The sequence below is a fragment of the Galleria mellonella genome, unplaced genomic scaffold (assembly GCF_026898425.1).
Source record: "Galleria mellonella isolate WM207_F2 unplaced genomic scaffold, CSIRO_AGI_GalMel_v1 utg171, whole genome shotgun sequence".
NCBI lineage: Eukaryota > Metazoa > Arthropoda > Insecta > Lepidoptera > Pyralidae > Galleria > Galleria mellonella.
The window spans coordinates 1,795,524-1,812,437 of NW_026442014.1; the positions used below are offsets into that span (position 1 = coordinate 1,795,524).

General features: G+C 34.7%; 1 protein-coding gene across 1 annotated transcript in view; it reads right to left on the reverse strand.

The window, feature by feature from the left end:
- LOC113518075 (uncharacterized MFS-type transporter C09D4.1) overlaps positions 1 to 16,407 on the reverse strand; it is a 73,790-nt gene extending 57,383 nt beyond the window's left edge. The window contains exon 1 of the mRNA XM_052892875.1: positions 15,744 to 16,407. Coding sequence (XP_052748835.1) covers positions 15,744 to 16,058 — 315 coding nt within the window. The 5' untranslated portion in view covers positions 16,059 to 16,407. The remainder of the gene's footprint in view (positions 1 to 15,743) is intronic.
- Between the last annotated feature and the right edge of the window lie 507 nt (positions 16,408 to 16,914).

Consider the following 16,914-nt stretch of genomic DNA (forward strand, 5'->3'; position numbering starts at 1 on the left):
CATCTGACAGAGTTATGAGGTAACAAACATTATTTTTTTTATGCAATTTAGTAGGGTAAACAAGTTGACGGTCCACTTGATGGAAAGTGGTAACAGTCGCCTAAAGACTTGAGCAGTACCATGGACAAAACAGAGTATACTGTTTCGCCCATGATACCCCGCATGCGTTGCCATTCCTGAGGACTCAAGTGTTATTCCTCTGTACCCTGTCAATTCACTGCCATATCCCACCCTTCAAACCGAAACACAGCCATGCAAACCCAACTGCTTCACGGTAGAAACACGAATGGGACAGAGGTATCTAAGCAAACGACTTTTGTACAAAGTCACCCTCTGGTAAAAAGAAACACTAAATTGAGAACCTCCTTTTTGAAGTTGGTTTAAATTAAACTTTATCATTGTAATTATATCTTTGTGGCAGCCTATGAAGGAGGCTTATGTTCAGCAGTGGAAGTATAATGGCTGAGATGATGATGACGATGATCATTATAATAATTTCGTGCCTACATTGAATTAAGGAAATTATTACTTATTACGGTAATTTAACGGTAAAATACATATGTTTACGATAGTGACGTAAATCGACAGCAATGTAAAAACATAATGTAATTATTTAAAACAAGTCAAGCGAGTAACAGAAATACATTACGAATTATGTATATTATAGTTATATGACATAGTTATATGTTATTCGTAACAAGTATTCAGTGTGGCCATATGGTCCCAGCATAGAAAAGGCCACTACTTCTTTTCCTGTAGGTATCGTAAGAGGCGACTAAAGGAAATTAAAGGTAGAGAGAGATGGGCAGCAGCGTCCCTCTTAAAACATCTCTAAAAGCTTAAGTGCGGTTGCCAACCCGCCTACTAAGGTTGGCAACTACTGGCAAAACTCCGCTTCTGGGGAAGGCTTATGTTTAGCAGTGGTCAGTTAAGCCGAAATGATGATGTTGTTTCAGTATAGTTATATCTTTAGTATCAAGCGTGACAATAATCATAAGAGAATACTCATGGGGTATATTTATAATTTTGTTCCATAAAATCTCCATCAGCATATTAGCCATTATCTGTCCACTGCTGGACATAGGCCTCTCCCCATAGACTGTCATAAGGAACGGTCCTGAGCGACTTGCATTCACTGACTTCCTGCAATGCATTTGAGATCGTCACTCCATAAAATAGTCGGTTGAGCTTTATTGCGTTTGCTCGTACGAGATTTATTTTATTTATTTATTTATTCATTAGTACAAATATGTGTACATGACGGACTTAGTGCTAAAAGCATTCTCTCCCAGTCAACCATAGGGAAGTGTCAGAATACTCGAATGCGGTACTACTAATTATTGATATACATACATACTAAAATTACATATATAAACGAATAAATATATATGAATAACAAATTTACTTACACACATATGATATATACTATATTATACACGAATTTGGGAATAATTGATAATAGATTGCCACTCAAGAACATTTCTCTTATCGGTTGTCGATTCCTCGAGCTATGTGATCAGCCTATTGTCACTTGCTTATCCTTCGGACTGTGTGGGTCGCTTTAATTTTTTTGCAGATATCGTCATTTCGGATTCTATCATGCAAATCAACTTTAAAAATAGCTATCTGTATAATTCGCTGAATATCTTGAAGCTTCTGCATATGTCCAACTGTGTAGAACCATGTTTCGATTCCGTAGGTCATTCCTGGCAATACTTTGACCAGCAGTGCCAATAATCATAAGAAAAATTATATGAGTACATTTATTGACTTTGTTTTATAAAATTATATAGACATTATATATATAAGATTCAATTGATTGAATAAAAGAATCACTAAAATCGGTGCAAAATTTCCTAAGATATCCCGATAGATATTGATACGGAAAGCATGCGATTTTACTCTGCAGAAATAGCTACCTTCAATCGTGACAAAGTTAATGAGATCAACATTGGAGTAAACCGTGACGGTTTCAAACAGAATAATTAAAATCGGTTCGAAATAGCTAAGTAGTCGCGTAACAGTCACAAAGGAAATATACAAACGAATTCAGGCCTCTATTCTTTTTGAAAATCGCTTAAAAAGGAATTCTCAATTTTGGCAGTTGTTCACGATATACTCGTATGTGTAAAAGGAAAGCGAGCCCACAGTTGAGGTATGTAATGTATGCATAGAGGTATTTAGAGAGAAAAGGGCCTGGAAGTCTGCGCCCATCCCAGATTTCTCTGGGGCCCACCCCATATCTAAGTGCTCCCACTTATCAGGCTATGTCTCTGCTCAATTCTCTGATTGCTCAGCATCCAGATATTGATATATTTAATGACAAATTAGATATATTTTTTAAATGTTGTTTAAATTTTTTAAGTTTTTAAAATAGACCTATGGCTCACTACACGTTTTGGGATACTGTAAGCGTGGTGAGTAATTTATAAATAAATAAATAAATAAGGAGTGAAGCTTTCAGTTATAAGCAAAACCATGTCTAAAAGTACATATGCACTTATAAGGGGCCCGGACCCTTAAGAGAAAAATCCTAAATACACCAATGAAGGTATCGAAAAGTAAGATATAACGTACCAATACAAAATAAAATGGACGAAAGAGAGAGAGAGATTTCTTTTTATATTGTATGGCTGTTTTCCTGGATAAGCATTTTTTTTTATACTACTTAGATAGGCAAACAAGCTGACGGCCCACCTGACAGAAAGTGGTAACCGTCGCCTATAGAGATGAGCAGTACCATGGACATAACAGAGTATACTGTTTCGCCCATGATACCCTCCATGCGATGCCATTCCTGAGGACTCAGGTGTTATTCCTCTGTACCCAGTAAATTCACGCCATATCCCACCCTTCAAACCGAAATACAGCCATGCAAACACAAAGCTTCACGGTAGAAACACGAATGGTACAGAGGTACCCAAGCAATCGACTATTGTACAAAGTCTCCCTCTGGTAAGCATATTGGAAGACTGTAAAGCCCATCTAGTTAATGTAATAAATAAATAAATAAATAAATTATGACACTTATATAAAAATTATCTAAATTAATCATTATTCTAATTAAGTACAAATAAATTTACCGCAGAATACTTATCGTGATACGTTTCCAATCAAAACGCACGCCACGTAAAAGCAATTAATGAAATTTTCAATCAGACGTTGAAAAGAGTCTTAATACAAGAATAAGACCTTGATTTATAAGTGCGTTGAATTATAGGGGGTGCTCCGTTAATTAATAGCTCAGGGGACTTGATTCATTAGGCCTTACGCAATCAAGGCGCCGAAGTTAGAACCAATGATGTGACGAGTCATCCTTATTCGAGTATTTCGGTACTCGATTAAAAATAACTTCGAATTATAAGACTCGAATATCTGAATGATTTATATTCGAGTATTACAAGTATTCGATATTTCAATTAAGATGAATATCTTTTGAATTGAATGCTGAATTTTGGATTCACGCTTGTTGGCAAACTTACAACTAAGTTCACAAGATTTCCAGCACCATAAATAGTCGAATTCTATATTCGAGTGATATGAATTTGTATTATGTTGTTTGAATCATACCAGCCAATAACAATTCATTGCTGGACATAGTTCTCCCCCTATTGGGGAGTTTTGCCTGTACTTGCCACGCTTCACTGGCAAGTTGACAACCACAGTTAGGCTTTGGTGATGTTTTAAGCGGAACACTGCCGCCGATTCCTCGACTATTAAGTTCCATTAATCGCCTTTTACGACGCTCATGGGAAAGGAAGAGGTGGCCTATTCTATGCCAAGGCCACACGGCAAATTACAGGATTCGGAAACATAATACCTTAGTCCTCAGGAATAATAATATACGAAGGTAATCTTCAAAGGTGTACCATCGAAGATTACTACCAAGTGCAACCTACCATGATTGGGGGAAAAGGGATTGTTAGTAATGCAGACTAAGAATCCCATTGCTATATGCATAGCAATATACCCAACCAGGGCGACCTCCTCGCGGTTCCCCCTGGAAACTATCATGGTTAATTCCTGAATAATTTATCATGATGGGCTAACTGGCCTGTTTTTATTCTCATCAATCACCCTTCACTGGTGCTCCGTCAGCGTATCCCGTTAGCGCAGGCGGGGTTAACATTCCATTTTCACCCATAAAAAAAAACCTACCATGATTCACGCCACGCTTGGCAGGCGGGTTGATCGAATATTCGAGTATTACTATCAATTCGGCCTGATTTGTCACATCACTGGCTAGAAGAATCCATTGAAAAGAAACGACGAAAAGATTTCCTTTTTCTTTTGCGAAGTTGATTTCAGTGATTTTTTTCAGCGCAGAGGAATCGGAATTCGCTCTTTTAATATTTTTTAGTCTCTTAAAAATACAATGAGATATTCTTAGTATGATCAGATCTAGATTTCTTTTATTTTTCTTAATTGTAATTACCAAGTTCAAAATTACAACGTCAACTTTTTGGAAAAGAGTTTTTTTAATTATTATTTTAAAAGCGAATTATAGATTTCACAAAATTGTTCTAGTGGTTCTTATGGCCAGACAATAATTCTAAATCAAGCAGGAGGCAGAAAAAAATCAATATAAGAATGAGAAATATTAAAAATGATAAAATAAAGGAACGGTAGTGAATTAAAGAATTCCAAAATGGCTGACAAGATTGACATTTGTTTCTTGGACATGTTTATGCGTTACCAGCCACCTCTATCAAACAGACAGTAATAATATTTGACAAATTAAACGGAATTTAGAATTTTCAAATTAACCATAAAAAATGGGGGGAAGGGGATTGTTAGTAATGGAGACTAAGAATCCCATTGCTAGCAATATACCCAACCAGGTCGACCTCCTCGCGGTTCTCCCTAGAAACTATCATGGTTAATTCCTGATGAATGATGGGCTAACTGGCCTATTTTCATTCTCATCTATCACCCTTCACCGGTGCTCCGCCAGCGTATCCCGTTAGCGCAGGCGGGGTTACCATTCCATTTTCACCTATCAAAATAAAAAAAAAAACATAAATAAATAAATAAAATACCCTCAATAGAAGGAACTTGCCAATATCAGACCAAATACAAGTTTTGACTGAAAGTTCACTCCAACGAGCTAGCTCTGAAACTCGCTGAAATACCTAAAATAACTTAGAAGCACATAACTTGATTTCTTGTGAACATTTATGATTAAAAACAAAACCAACTTCAATTTTGACAAAACTAGTTCTTTTATTTAAAAATTAAATTACTGCTAACCTTCAGGTGGACCGTATGCTTGTCCGTTTGATAAATTTTCTATGGAACCAATCTGTATCTTTCTTTCAGATAAAAAAACAAAATTCAAATCCGTTTAGAACTAATGGAATTATGAGGTAACAAGTATAATAAAAGACAACCTCCTTCTTTTTGAAGTCGGTTAAAAATAGCTACTTCTGATAGATTCATTTGATGCTTATTAATGAGTATGAGGATTATGTGTTACGTTTCTTAACCCTTCTTTGCATATTTTTTTTATTGGTGAAATTAATCAAGGTGATATAATTCATGTTCAATGTAAAGGAAAAAAGGTTAAAAAAATAAATTTGACAGCTATGGTTTTTTTTCTGCAATGGACATTAAAAATGTAGTATCCAGATATAATCAACTTAACATGAAATTGTTTTTTTATATAATTTTTGGACATTTAATGTTATGATGGAAATTTCCACCATTACGCAAAGAAGGGTTAAGTCAGAGATAGCGCTATTAGATGTTATTCTGTCCCACTGTTGGGCACATGCCTCTTTCTATAAGATTTAGTTTACTATAATTACGATGTTTTATTTGGAGTTGTCGTTGTCATGTTTATTGTTTCCTGGGTCGCCTTTTTCCTTGATGAAAATGAATTTTTTTAGTGTTCCTTAAAATAACAAACAAGTTGACGTACTAAAAGTGGTAAAATAAGTTGTGGAATTCTATTTTTACTTCATCTCTAGACGGAAGACATTATTTATTTCGAAAGGGTGGTAGTTCATAAAAAACGGCTATTTAAAAATACTTATATTTATGTTTATTTGAATAATAAATTGTGTTTTACAAAAAAAAAAATACTTCAATTGTGACAAAGCCCAAACTACTAAAGCGAATTTTGATAAAATTTTTATGATACCGAACAACAATTCGGTCTGAAAGAATATGTTACAATATATCCTTTCAGATAAAAAGATATTTTTCCAAATCGGTTTAATACTAATGGAGTTATGAAGTAACAAACATATAATCTTATTATTTTATTCTACACAAAGGTTTCAAAGAAGAAGTTTTTAATTCAGTTGAATACAATCGAACTGTGAACCTCGTTCTATTTAAAGTGAGTAGTAGCTAGTATATTATTATATTATCTGTGGTAGTAGTAAAATATTCTTATGCTTAGAACAAAAATACTGGCAGTATATTTATTTTTCTCGTTTGAGAAAAATAAATATACTTTCATGTTTATGATTGGAAATGTGAGCATTATTTTGACAATCTTCTTCGAGATAAATCAAAATTGCCGTACTGGCCAGATACATGCGGGCAGCGGCCGGCAAAAGTTGTATAAAAATCCATATCTGTCGTGTTGTGCGGCCAGATAAATTACTATGGAAACTCATATCTGTCCTGTAATTTAAAAATGGAATGACCTTTTACTTCGACACATGGCTACCAAGGAGGTAACTAAAAAAGGTTTTATTTAAATTTCGAACTGGCTTGCAAATAGAAAGCTGTTTATTGAAAAAAAAAACACAGGAACATTATGGCGCGTGAGAAATTATTATTGTTCGTTATTCATCATTTTAACTTAAAAAGTAAAATTGTGTTTTCAATTTCCGCGAATTGTTTGAGAAAAATACTATACAAGCCTTGGCCACAACTAGGCATTGATAGACTCACGTATGTGTGCCTCGGCTACGCCTCGGCCCACATCTTCACATTCGTCCATCAATGCCTCAGTTACCGGCCGCTACAGTAATGTACTATATTTACTCATTTTACATACTTACTTGGATAAGATAACACACTTCAGATAACAGCGATTCTGCACTAAGCTCTAGGCTTGTGTCACCGAAATCTTATGTAATTAAAATTTGACTAATGATTAATATTATTCTAATCTTATCGTTTATTTTAATTGCCTTTTTTGTAATACACAAAACACACAAAGATAGACATAGAATTTTACACGTGACTTCACAATTTTACCGCACAAGTGACGTAGCTTCTAAGAATACGGCATCCTTTTTAATTTTCTTTTTTTATTACGAATTTTAACTTTTTATAAATAGAATTTCAGTTACACAATTCTGAAAATAATTCTTTTACTTCTTTTATTTTTCAGATACCTATTAAGTCGATATTATTAAATCCAACCTTTCTCATAATATTTATAACTATCTCATTATTTTTAAAATGTCTTTATTTTTAAAACTTATGTTACTTACTTTACTTAGTTTTTAACGATGTCTAAATATATATAAACTATATATATTTAGACATCGTTAAAAACTAAATTTAAATTTTAAACATATATTTAAACTATGTCTATATATATATATATATATATATATATATATATATATATATATATATAATAAACTTCCATATGCAAACGTACTAAAAAAAATCATGAATGATGAAAATTAATAATAACATTAGCTGGATAGAGAACTAGTTAGCGTACGATATTATTCATATATATCTAAACAAAAGTCTCCTTTGTACTACCGTGTTCGCGTGTCAAATTGTGCTCTGTAGAATTGACTAGATGCTCACGACCACCTTCTATCATCGCACTGTTCGCCATCGATAATGAATTCATTTTCACATTCCAAAATCTAAATAATCTTAAGAACACTTCTTTAGAAATCTGTCCAACGTTTACATAGATTTTTTTTTTTAGTATTTTATTATCTGTAGTTGTATTATTGAACCTAAATTGAGTATGTATTTTTATTTATGGATGAAAATGGTATGGTAACCCCGCCTGCGCTAACGGTATACGCTTGCGGAGCACCAGTGTAGGGTGATAAATGAGAATGAAAACAGGCCAGTTAGCCCATCATGATGAATTCATCAGGAATTAACCATAATAATTTCCAGGGAGAACCGCGAGGAGGTCGACCTGGTTGGGTATATTGCTAGCAATAGGATTCTCAGTCTCCATTACTAACAATCCCTTTCCCCCTTGAGTATGTATTAGTATAACATACCATACAAGCCGTTAACTGCCCACTGTTGAACGTAGGTCTCTCTCTATTGTGGAGTTTTATCAGTAGATGGTAAGTGACTACCGCCGCCCATAATCTTTAACAACACCAGAGCTATTGTAGGTGTGCTGCCGGCCTTTTAATAAGGAATATACCTATTGGTATACCTATTGCGCAGGCGGGGTTAAACATCCATTAAAAAAAAAAGTATATATTATGTACATAAATCTATCTATCTATCCTATTTAAGAGGTGCGCTCTTGTCGGTGGAGCTCTTGCCACACACTACGATTTTCAGCGAGTCATGTACATAAATAGTGCGGTTTAAAAGGCCTTTCCTCCTGTAAACGGTTAAATTGTTAAAGTCGGTTTTCCCTTGAGACAACAGTATGTTCATATGCTCTTAACATACAAAAGAATCCCTTCTTAAAACTTAACATTTTATTAAGGTACCTTCAAAGTCGGCAGTGCGCACGTAACGTCCTTGGTGTCGCAGGCCCCCATAAATTACAATGGCGTTTATCTTCAACGGGTTATTTTTTCTTTTCTCGTGGTTTAAAAAATTTGAAGTGTAACCTAACTGGTTTTTCACCGCGGTTTTGGCTGGGTGAATTATGATAAAAAATACTAAGTCGTCTATTTTTATACAAAATATTATTCAAAGTCTTTGAAGTTATTGAACAAATATCTTTACGAATGTTCATATCCTACAATTTTTTTTATACTACTGAAGTTGCAAACAAGCATACGGCCTACCTTACGGTAAGCGGTTATAGTAGCCTATATAGCCCGCAATACATACATGGATATAACGCGCATTTACTGTCAGGGTTGCTGACCCTGAAGAAACCTCTTTACCCCTTTTTTGAAGTACCATAAATGTATAACATAAATGTTAAAGTTTGTAAAGTTTGGATATTAAAATATTTGTCTGTTTGTTACTCAATCACGTCAAAACAGCTAAAATAATTTGAATATAAATTTAGTACGTAAGTAGGTCATATCCTAATTTAACAGACAGGATACTTTATATAATGATGGACACTAGCAAAGTCGCGTTACACGGCTAGTTTATAATATCCATCAACATCATCATCATCATCTCAGCCATTACTTCTTTTTATACAACTTAGAATGGCAAACGAGCTGACGGTTCACCTGATGGAAAGTGGTAACCGTCGCCTATGAACATGAGCAGTACCATGGACATAACAGAGTATACTGTTTCGCCCATGATACCCCCCATGCGTTGCCATTCCTGAGGACTTAGGTGTTATTCCTCTGTACCCAGTAAATTCACGCTATATCCCACCCTTCAAACCGAAACACAGCCATGCAAATTACTTGTCCACTGCTGAACATAGGCTTCCCCTAGAGACTGCCATAAGGAACGGTCCCGAGTAACCCGCATCCACAGACTCCCTGCAATGCATTTGAGGTCGTCACTCCATCTAGTGGGGGGTCGTCCTACACTGCTTTAGTTTATATCATTAGTAAGAAGAAAATATAAATTTCATAGGCACTTTCATTATTACTTATTAAAAATTTTATTCTACAAGTATTTGTTCTTTATAAAAACTTATTAGAATTTTCTATTACTATGTATATTATAGTAAAAAGTACTACGTAGTTAGTCGTCCATGTGATTGCTTATCAGACGGTTAAGTACTAATAAAAAAAACGTATGTCATGTATGTACGTACCTAATAATACACTTAAGTATCTACACTTAAACATATATTCGTTAGAATTTTATAAATACGTACATATTGGGTGTTGAAAGAAATTTTCAGTAATATTTTTTGACGATTCTTAGGTCCTTCTCAACTTGTAAAATAAGGTTTTCATTTCGGTATCTTTTTATGTGTGTTACTCCATAACTCCGTCAGTTCTAAACTGATTTACACACATACTTGTGAATACAGATGTTTGTATAGAGACAGAAACCAAATCCACGATCGTCAAATATAAGCGATCACCACCTAATGTAAAAATACAAAACGTCAATGGCAAAAAATTCTTGTTAACTTTTTGTACAGTCTTTATTGAAAAAATAATTTTATTACATCTTTTTTTCTGTTTGTTACCTCATAACTCCGTCAGTTGTAAACCAATTTAGAAAATTCATTTTTTATCTCAAAGCATATACTTACAGATCTGCCCCATACAAGTTTCATCAACATCAATTTAGCACCTCAGTTTTTAAATAGAAATAACTGATTTTGCCACAACTAAAGCCAGTTTAATTTGGGGAACACTAAAATTTATGTGAAACTATATATAACATATATACATATAATATATATAACATAGGTGTTAAATACCTCAAGAGATTGTTATACCATATTATTGTTTATTTGTTAATTAGCACGCTGTGTTTCCTTTAAAATGATTGTACACTAAGTATAAATAGACAATAATTTTAATATTAAATTTTATCAGTGTAATAATTTTTACCAGAGGGAGACTTTGTACAAAAGTCGATTGCTTGGGTACCTCTGTCTCATTTGTGTTTCTGCCGTGAAGCAGTTGTGTTTGCATGGCTGTGTTTCGGTTTGAAGGGTGGGATATGGCGTGAATTTACAGGGTACAGAGGAATAAGACCTGAGTCCTCAGCAATGGCAACGCATGGGGAGTATCATGGGCGAAACAGTTACACTCTGTTATGTCCATGATACTGCTCATGTCTATAGGCGACGGTTACCACTTTCCATCAGGTGGGCCGTCAGCTTGCTTGCCATTCTAAGTTGTATAAAAAAATGCTGGTAGACCAAATACAGATAAAATAAAAAATAAATCACAGTCTTAAAATGTATATAACCATGCCAATGTGTTATATACATTTTAATAACTTTAATAACGATGCTCGAGCACCTGGTACACGATCAAATTTGTTTATCTTCCACATTCAAACTCCACAATTTCATTAAACAAAGTCGCAAACAATCTAACAATTTTGTCAAACATCCCAAAAATTGTTTACGAAACACGTAAAGTTTGGCAAATTGTTTAATCTATTAACGCCTGCTTTAGGGGATGGCTAAATATTGGAATAATGTTATGTACTTAGATACAATAGGAAATAGAAAAGTAAATTGTTTATAAATAACTACCGACCACTCTTAATTTTTTTTTTCTCTACTTCGTTGGAAAAATAGATATCTCGAAATACATTTCGATTCGTGTTAGAAGCATTTATATATAATCGTCCAATGAATTTTAATCTCACTAATATTAATAATTAAGATTGGATTTCAAACTACTTCCATTCTGACAAAACAATTTATTTTGTACTAAAAGCTAAACTCCTGAACCGATTTCAAAATTATTATGGGAAAATCTGTGTACATCCTTTCAAATAAAAAAAAATACAAATCGATTTATAACTGATGGAGTTATGTGGTATCAAAGATAAAAAATACAAACGAATTGAAAAAAAGAGAAGTTCCTTTTTTTGAAGTCAGTTGAAAATGTAAGTTTGTATAGATGTTTGGATGTTTATTCCTCAATCACTATTAAACGGCTGGACGGAATTGAATAAAAATTGTTACACGGGTAGATTATTTTATTTATTTATTTAACTCTTCATCGCACCAGAAAATTAAAACACAATAACAATTGAACAATTCAAATTAAATACAGTAACATAAATTACAGATTAAAATATATGTATACATACATAAAGGTACAAAAGGCGGTCTTATCTCTAAGGCAATCTCTTACAGACAACCTTTGATTAAAGGAGAACAGATAGAAGTGGGTAGGTGGCGCAAGATAATATTCAAACTTCATACTTAGGATATTTTATACAATGATGTATGGGGGTACAATTATGGGAAATAGTATTGAATAATAATAATAATTTATTTGCCATAAACATACATAATATGATATAACAGTTTGTTTTTTAATTATTCACCATATTTAATAGCATGCAAATGTTTATAGGTTGTATCCATCAAACATAATATTAGCTAGATTTTACCCGCGACTTCGTCCGCGTAACCGGGGTAAAAAGTAACCTATATACCCTTCTCAATTACATATCGTCATAGCCGTAGAATACTGACGGATCTTTATACGTAATATTTCTCAGATCCGTCAGTATTCTACGACTATGACGATATATGCAATATATATGAAATTAGGCATACATGTTCTAGTACATATACTAAATTTCATAATGATTGGTTAAGTAGTTAAGGCGCTATAAGGTAACAAATAAACTCATTATATAAAGACTTACTTTAATATTCTTAATTCTACTATTAAATACTACTACTTAATAGTAAAAAAATATAATAATTATAGTAGAATCAATTATTCCAACTATGAAGATGGGGGGAAAGGATTGTTAGCAATGGAGTTTGACAGCCCCATTGCTAGCAATACACCCTCCTCCACCTCGTCGACTCCACGTAGTTCCCCCTGAAAACCATCGTGAACAATTCTTATTGAATTCGTCACGATGGGCTAACTGACCTGCTTCATCCTCACCTATCATCTCTCACTGGTGCCCCGCCAGTGTACACCGATAGCGCGGGTGGAGTTACCATTCCATTATCACCCATTAAAAAACTATGAAGATGACATACTGCGCCTGTTTTAAAAATGATAATATAATTAGGCGATACCAAGGCCTTTAGTAGGTCTGATAACATTGTAAACAGTTGATTCGAATAGGTAAATAAAACTTCTTTTCCTTTTGTAATTTTCCTAACTCATCACCATATCTTATGGTGACGAAGTAGGAAAACATGTCACTATGTTCCGGTATCATTCCAAGTAAGCATGCGTAATATGTTATACCAGAGGTAGACTTTGTACAAAAGTCGATTGCTTGGGTACCTCTGTCCCATTCGTATTTCAACCGTGAAGCAGTTGTGTTTGCATGGCTGTGTTTCGGTTTGAAGGGTGGGATATGGCGTGAATTTACAGGGTACAAAGGAATAACATCTGAGTCCTCAGGAATGGCAACGCATGGGGTGTATCATGGGCGAAACAGTATACTCTGTAATGTCCATGGTACTGCTCATGTCTATAGGCGACGGTTACCGTCAGCTTGTTTGCCATTCTAAGTAGTATAAAAATATGGATACCGGGGAAAAAGGAATTGTTAGTATTGGAGACTGAGAATCCCCAATATTGCTAGCAATATACTCAACCAGGTCGACCTCTTCGCGGTTCCCCCTAGAAACTATCATGGTTAATTTCTGATTAATTCATCATGATGGGCTAACTGGCCTGTTTCTCTGAACATTGATGGCCAAAAAAGGTCATCAGTCATTTCCATATCGCCTACATATATCGGTCGGATATCTATTTTCGAATATGTTAAAAATTTGTTATCCAATATTATTGTTTCGATAAGAGAATTAAAAAAAAAGCCTGTTTTTTTATGGTTGATAATGGAATGATAACTCCATCCGCGCTATCGGAATACACCAGCGAGGCACCACTGAAGGATGAGAGGTGAGGATGAAGCAGGTCAGTTAGCCTATCGTGACGAATTCAACAAGAATTATTCACGATGGTTTCCAGGGAGAACCGCGTGGAGGTCGACCTAATAGGGCATATTGTTAGCAATGGGGCCGTCAAACTTCATTGCTAACAATCCCTTTCCCCCCCCCCCCCCCAAAAACCCCTGTTAGATACAGCAAGTTACAAATAAAGTAGCTTTAATAGATTTGTAATAATTTTACGTCATTAAACAAGTACTTTATATTTTCAGTATCAATTACTTCGCCTATAGATTTAAGAATAAGCATAATCTCGCAGAATAAAAATTATCAATACGGTTGATAACAAGAACACCCCGTATCCGGGATCAGCGTTCGGAAACGGTTCACTTGCTATATTATATATATATATATATATATATATATATATATATATATATATATATATATATATATATATATATATATATGTTGCTGTTGATCGTATTGCTTTAGTTAATAATAGTCGTACTTTTAACTGAAATTTAAAAGTACTAACAGTTAAAAGTACCTAACCTAATCTAACTGCAAACTTGCGGGGGAAAGGAATTGTTAGTAATGGGATTTTTTTTTTCATGGATGAAAATGGAATAGTAACCCCACCCGCACTATCGGTATACACCGGCGGGGCACCAGTGAAGAATGATAGGTGAGGATGAAGTAGGTCAGTTAGCCCATCGTGACGAATTCAACAAGAATTGTTCACGATCGTTTCCAGGGGGAACCAGGTGGAGGTCGACCTAATAGGGCATATTGCTAACAATGGGGCTGTCAAAGTTCATTGCTAACAATCCCTTTCCCCCAGGATTTTCTTTGGTAGGTAAACCGCATTACTAACAAACCAGGTCGACCTCCACGCGGTTCCCCCTGGAAACCATCTTAATTGTTTTTTTATGAATTCATCACTATGGGCCAACTGATCTGCTTTCATGCTCACTTAACATCTTTCACTGGTGCCCTGCCAGTGTATGCAATTAGCGCCAGCAGGGTTACTATTCCATTTTCATCCATTAAAAAAACCGCAAATTTGCAGTCAAAAGTACTAATAACCAATAATTTTCGGTTAACGTCACTTTTGACCAACCTGTTCAGTCGGGGGGAAAGGAATTGTTAGTAATGGAGACTGAGAATCCCATTGCTAGCAATCAGACCCAATCAGGTCGACCTCCTCGCGGTTCCCCCTGGAAACTATCATGGTTAATTCCTGATGAATTTAACATGATGGGCTAACTGGCCTGTTTTCATCCTCATCTATCACCCTTCACTGGTGCTCCGCCAGCGTATCCCGTTAGCGCAGGCGGGGTTACCATACCATTTTCACCCATCAAAAATATGTAAACCGGGCACTAGTATTAAAGTATGTTTCAATTTTATTTTTTTGTAGATATATATTTTTTGTATTGTATATACCATATATTGTGTATGTGCTTTGACGTTATCCATTTCACATTTACACTTGTGTAAATAACAAAAATATTTTACAACTAGTTTATACACGCGACTTCGTCCGTGATTGGGACATGTTTACTGACCGCTACCTATATTCTTTTCCATCACATATATTGTATGCGTATATAAAATTAATTATAACGATTAATTAAGTCGTTAAAACGACATAATGTAACAAACAAACTCACTTTCACGTTTATAATATTAGTAAGGATATTTGTTGAATTGTGTTTCACAAAAAAAAAAACAATATTTTGTTTTAAAAACTAAAGTTTATAAAATTTCAATTGGAACTAATCTGTACTAATATCCCTTCAGATAAAAAAAAATCCAAATCGATTCACATCTGACGGAGTTATGAGTTAACAAACATAAAAAAACACCAACTAATTGAGAAACTCCTTTTTGAAGTCGGTTAAGAACAACTAAGTACAACTATTAACGTATTAATACACTTCATAAATGCTCGAATAAAAACTGGCGTACTTACGAATGTCAAGGCAATTTATATGAAACTGATAACAATGTAAACATAGTAATCAAAATAAAAAATAATAAAAAAGTTCAATGCCCTCACCGCTTTGTCTAGCAGCCAGCTCGCTGGGAATATGAGCGGAATGTACGTGATCATGTACACCATGGAGGTCCAATACACCACTATGCTCGACACTCCGTAATACTTCACGACCGCATCCTGGATTATACTGTACTGGATCCACTGCAACGAGTTGGACGCGGAGTACAGCACGAAGATAAACAGGACCACCCATCTGACGGGGTACACAGTATACTCAGTGGGCTGCTTCTTGCTGGGAGACTCTAGCGCGCTCCCTTTCTCCGCAATCCCGTCCATCACGCTGCCGCATACTTCCAAATTTTTAGGCTCCGTCATCTTTAATAATTCTCCAATATATTTTATAAAATATTCTCTATTTTAATTATGTAAATAATTTAATCTATAAATATTTATTGTCGTAATTTCTGGAATGTTTATTTGTCATTAACACTTTGGCGCGTGCTTATAGCAATTAAATTGACTATAAGCAAATTTTATTTATTAAAAACAATACTTTTTTTTACGTTTTAGTAAAAGAAAACAAAAATTCATAAATACTTCTAAAGTCCTTAAAATATATTATTGTCAATTTTCCCGCGCGCGCGCGTTTTTTTTTTTTTGCCAAGTTGAGGTAAAGGCGTCAGATTCGCGCGGCCGCCCGCCGTCGACTGTTTTCTGTTTTCCTTCAATCATAGCTGAATGGAGTGTTTCCTGCGCACCCTCCGTCCGCCCGGCGTGACGATAACAATGATAAGCGGCTAGACTAGACTGGCTGACTATATCAATCGCACAATCAAATCATTGAGAACACCGACCGGCACGTTTGTTGTTGCTAGCAGCAAGGTCTCTTGACTCGCAATTTTTTTGTTTCATTACTATTTATTACAATGAACTATTAATAGATTTTTGTTTATTTCGCTAAATTACAAAGCCCGTTGCTTTTTAGATGTTACATAATAAATTAACAATTATAAATCTTCAGAAATTTCAATTGATTTGGTGTATATGAAAATGCTAATGCAGGTTATTTGAAAATTGAAGTTTGAAACACAGTGTATATATATATTATGAATAGACATCAGTTCAGTTTTCAAAGATTATAAAGGTAATCATCTTCCTACCCTTATCCCAATCATTTGGGGTCGGCGTAATATGATTTTAACTATATAATTATAAAATATATATAAAGGTA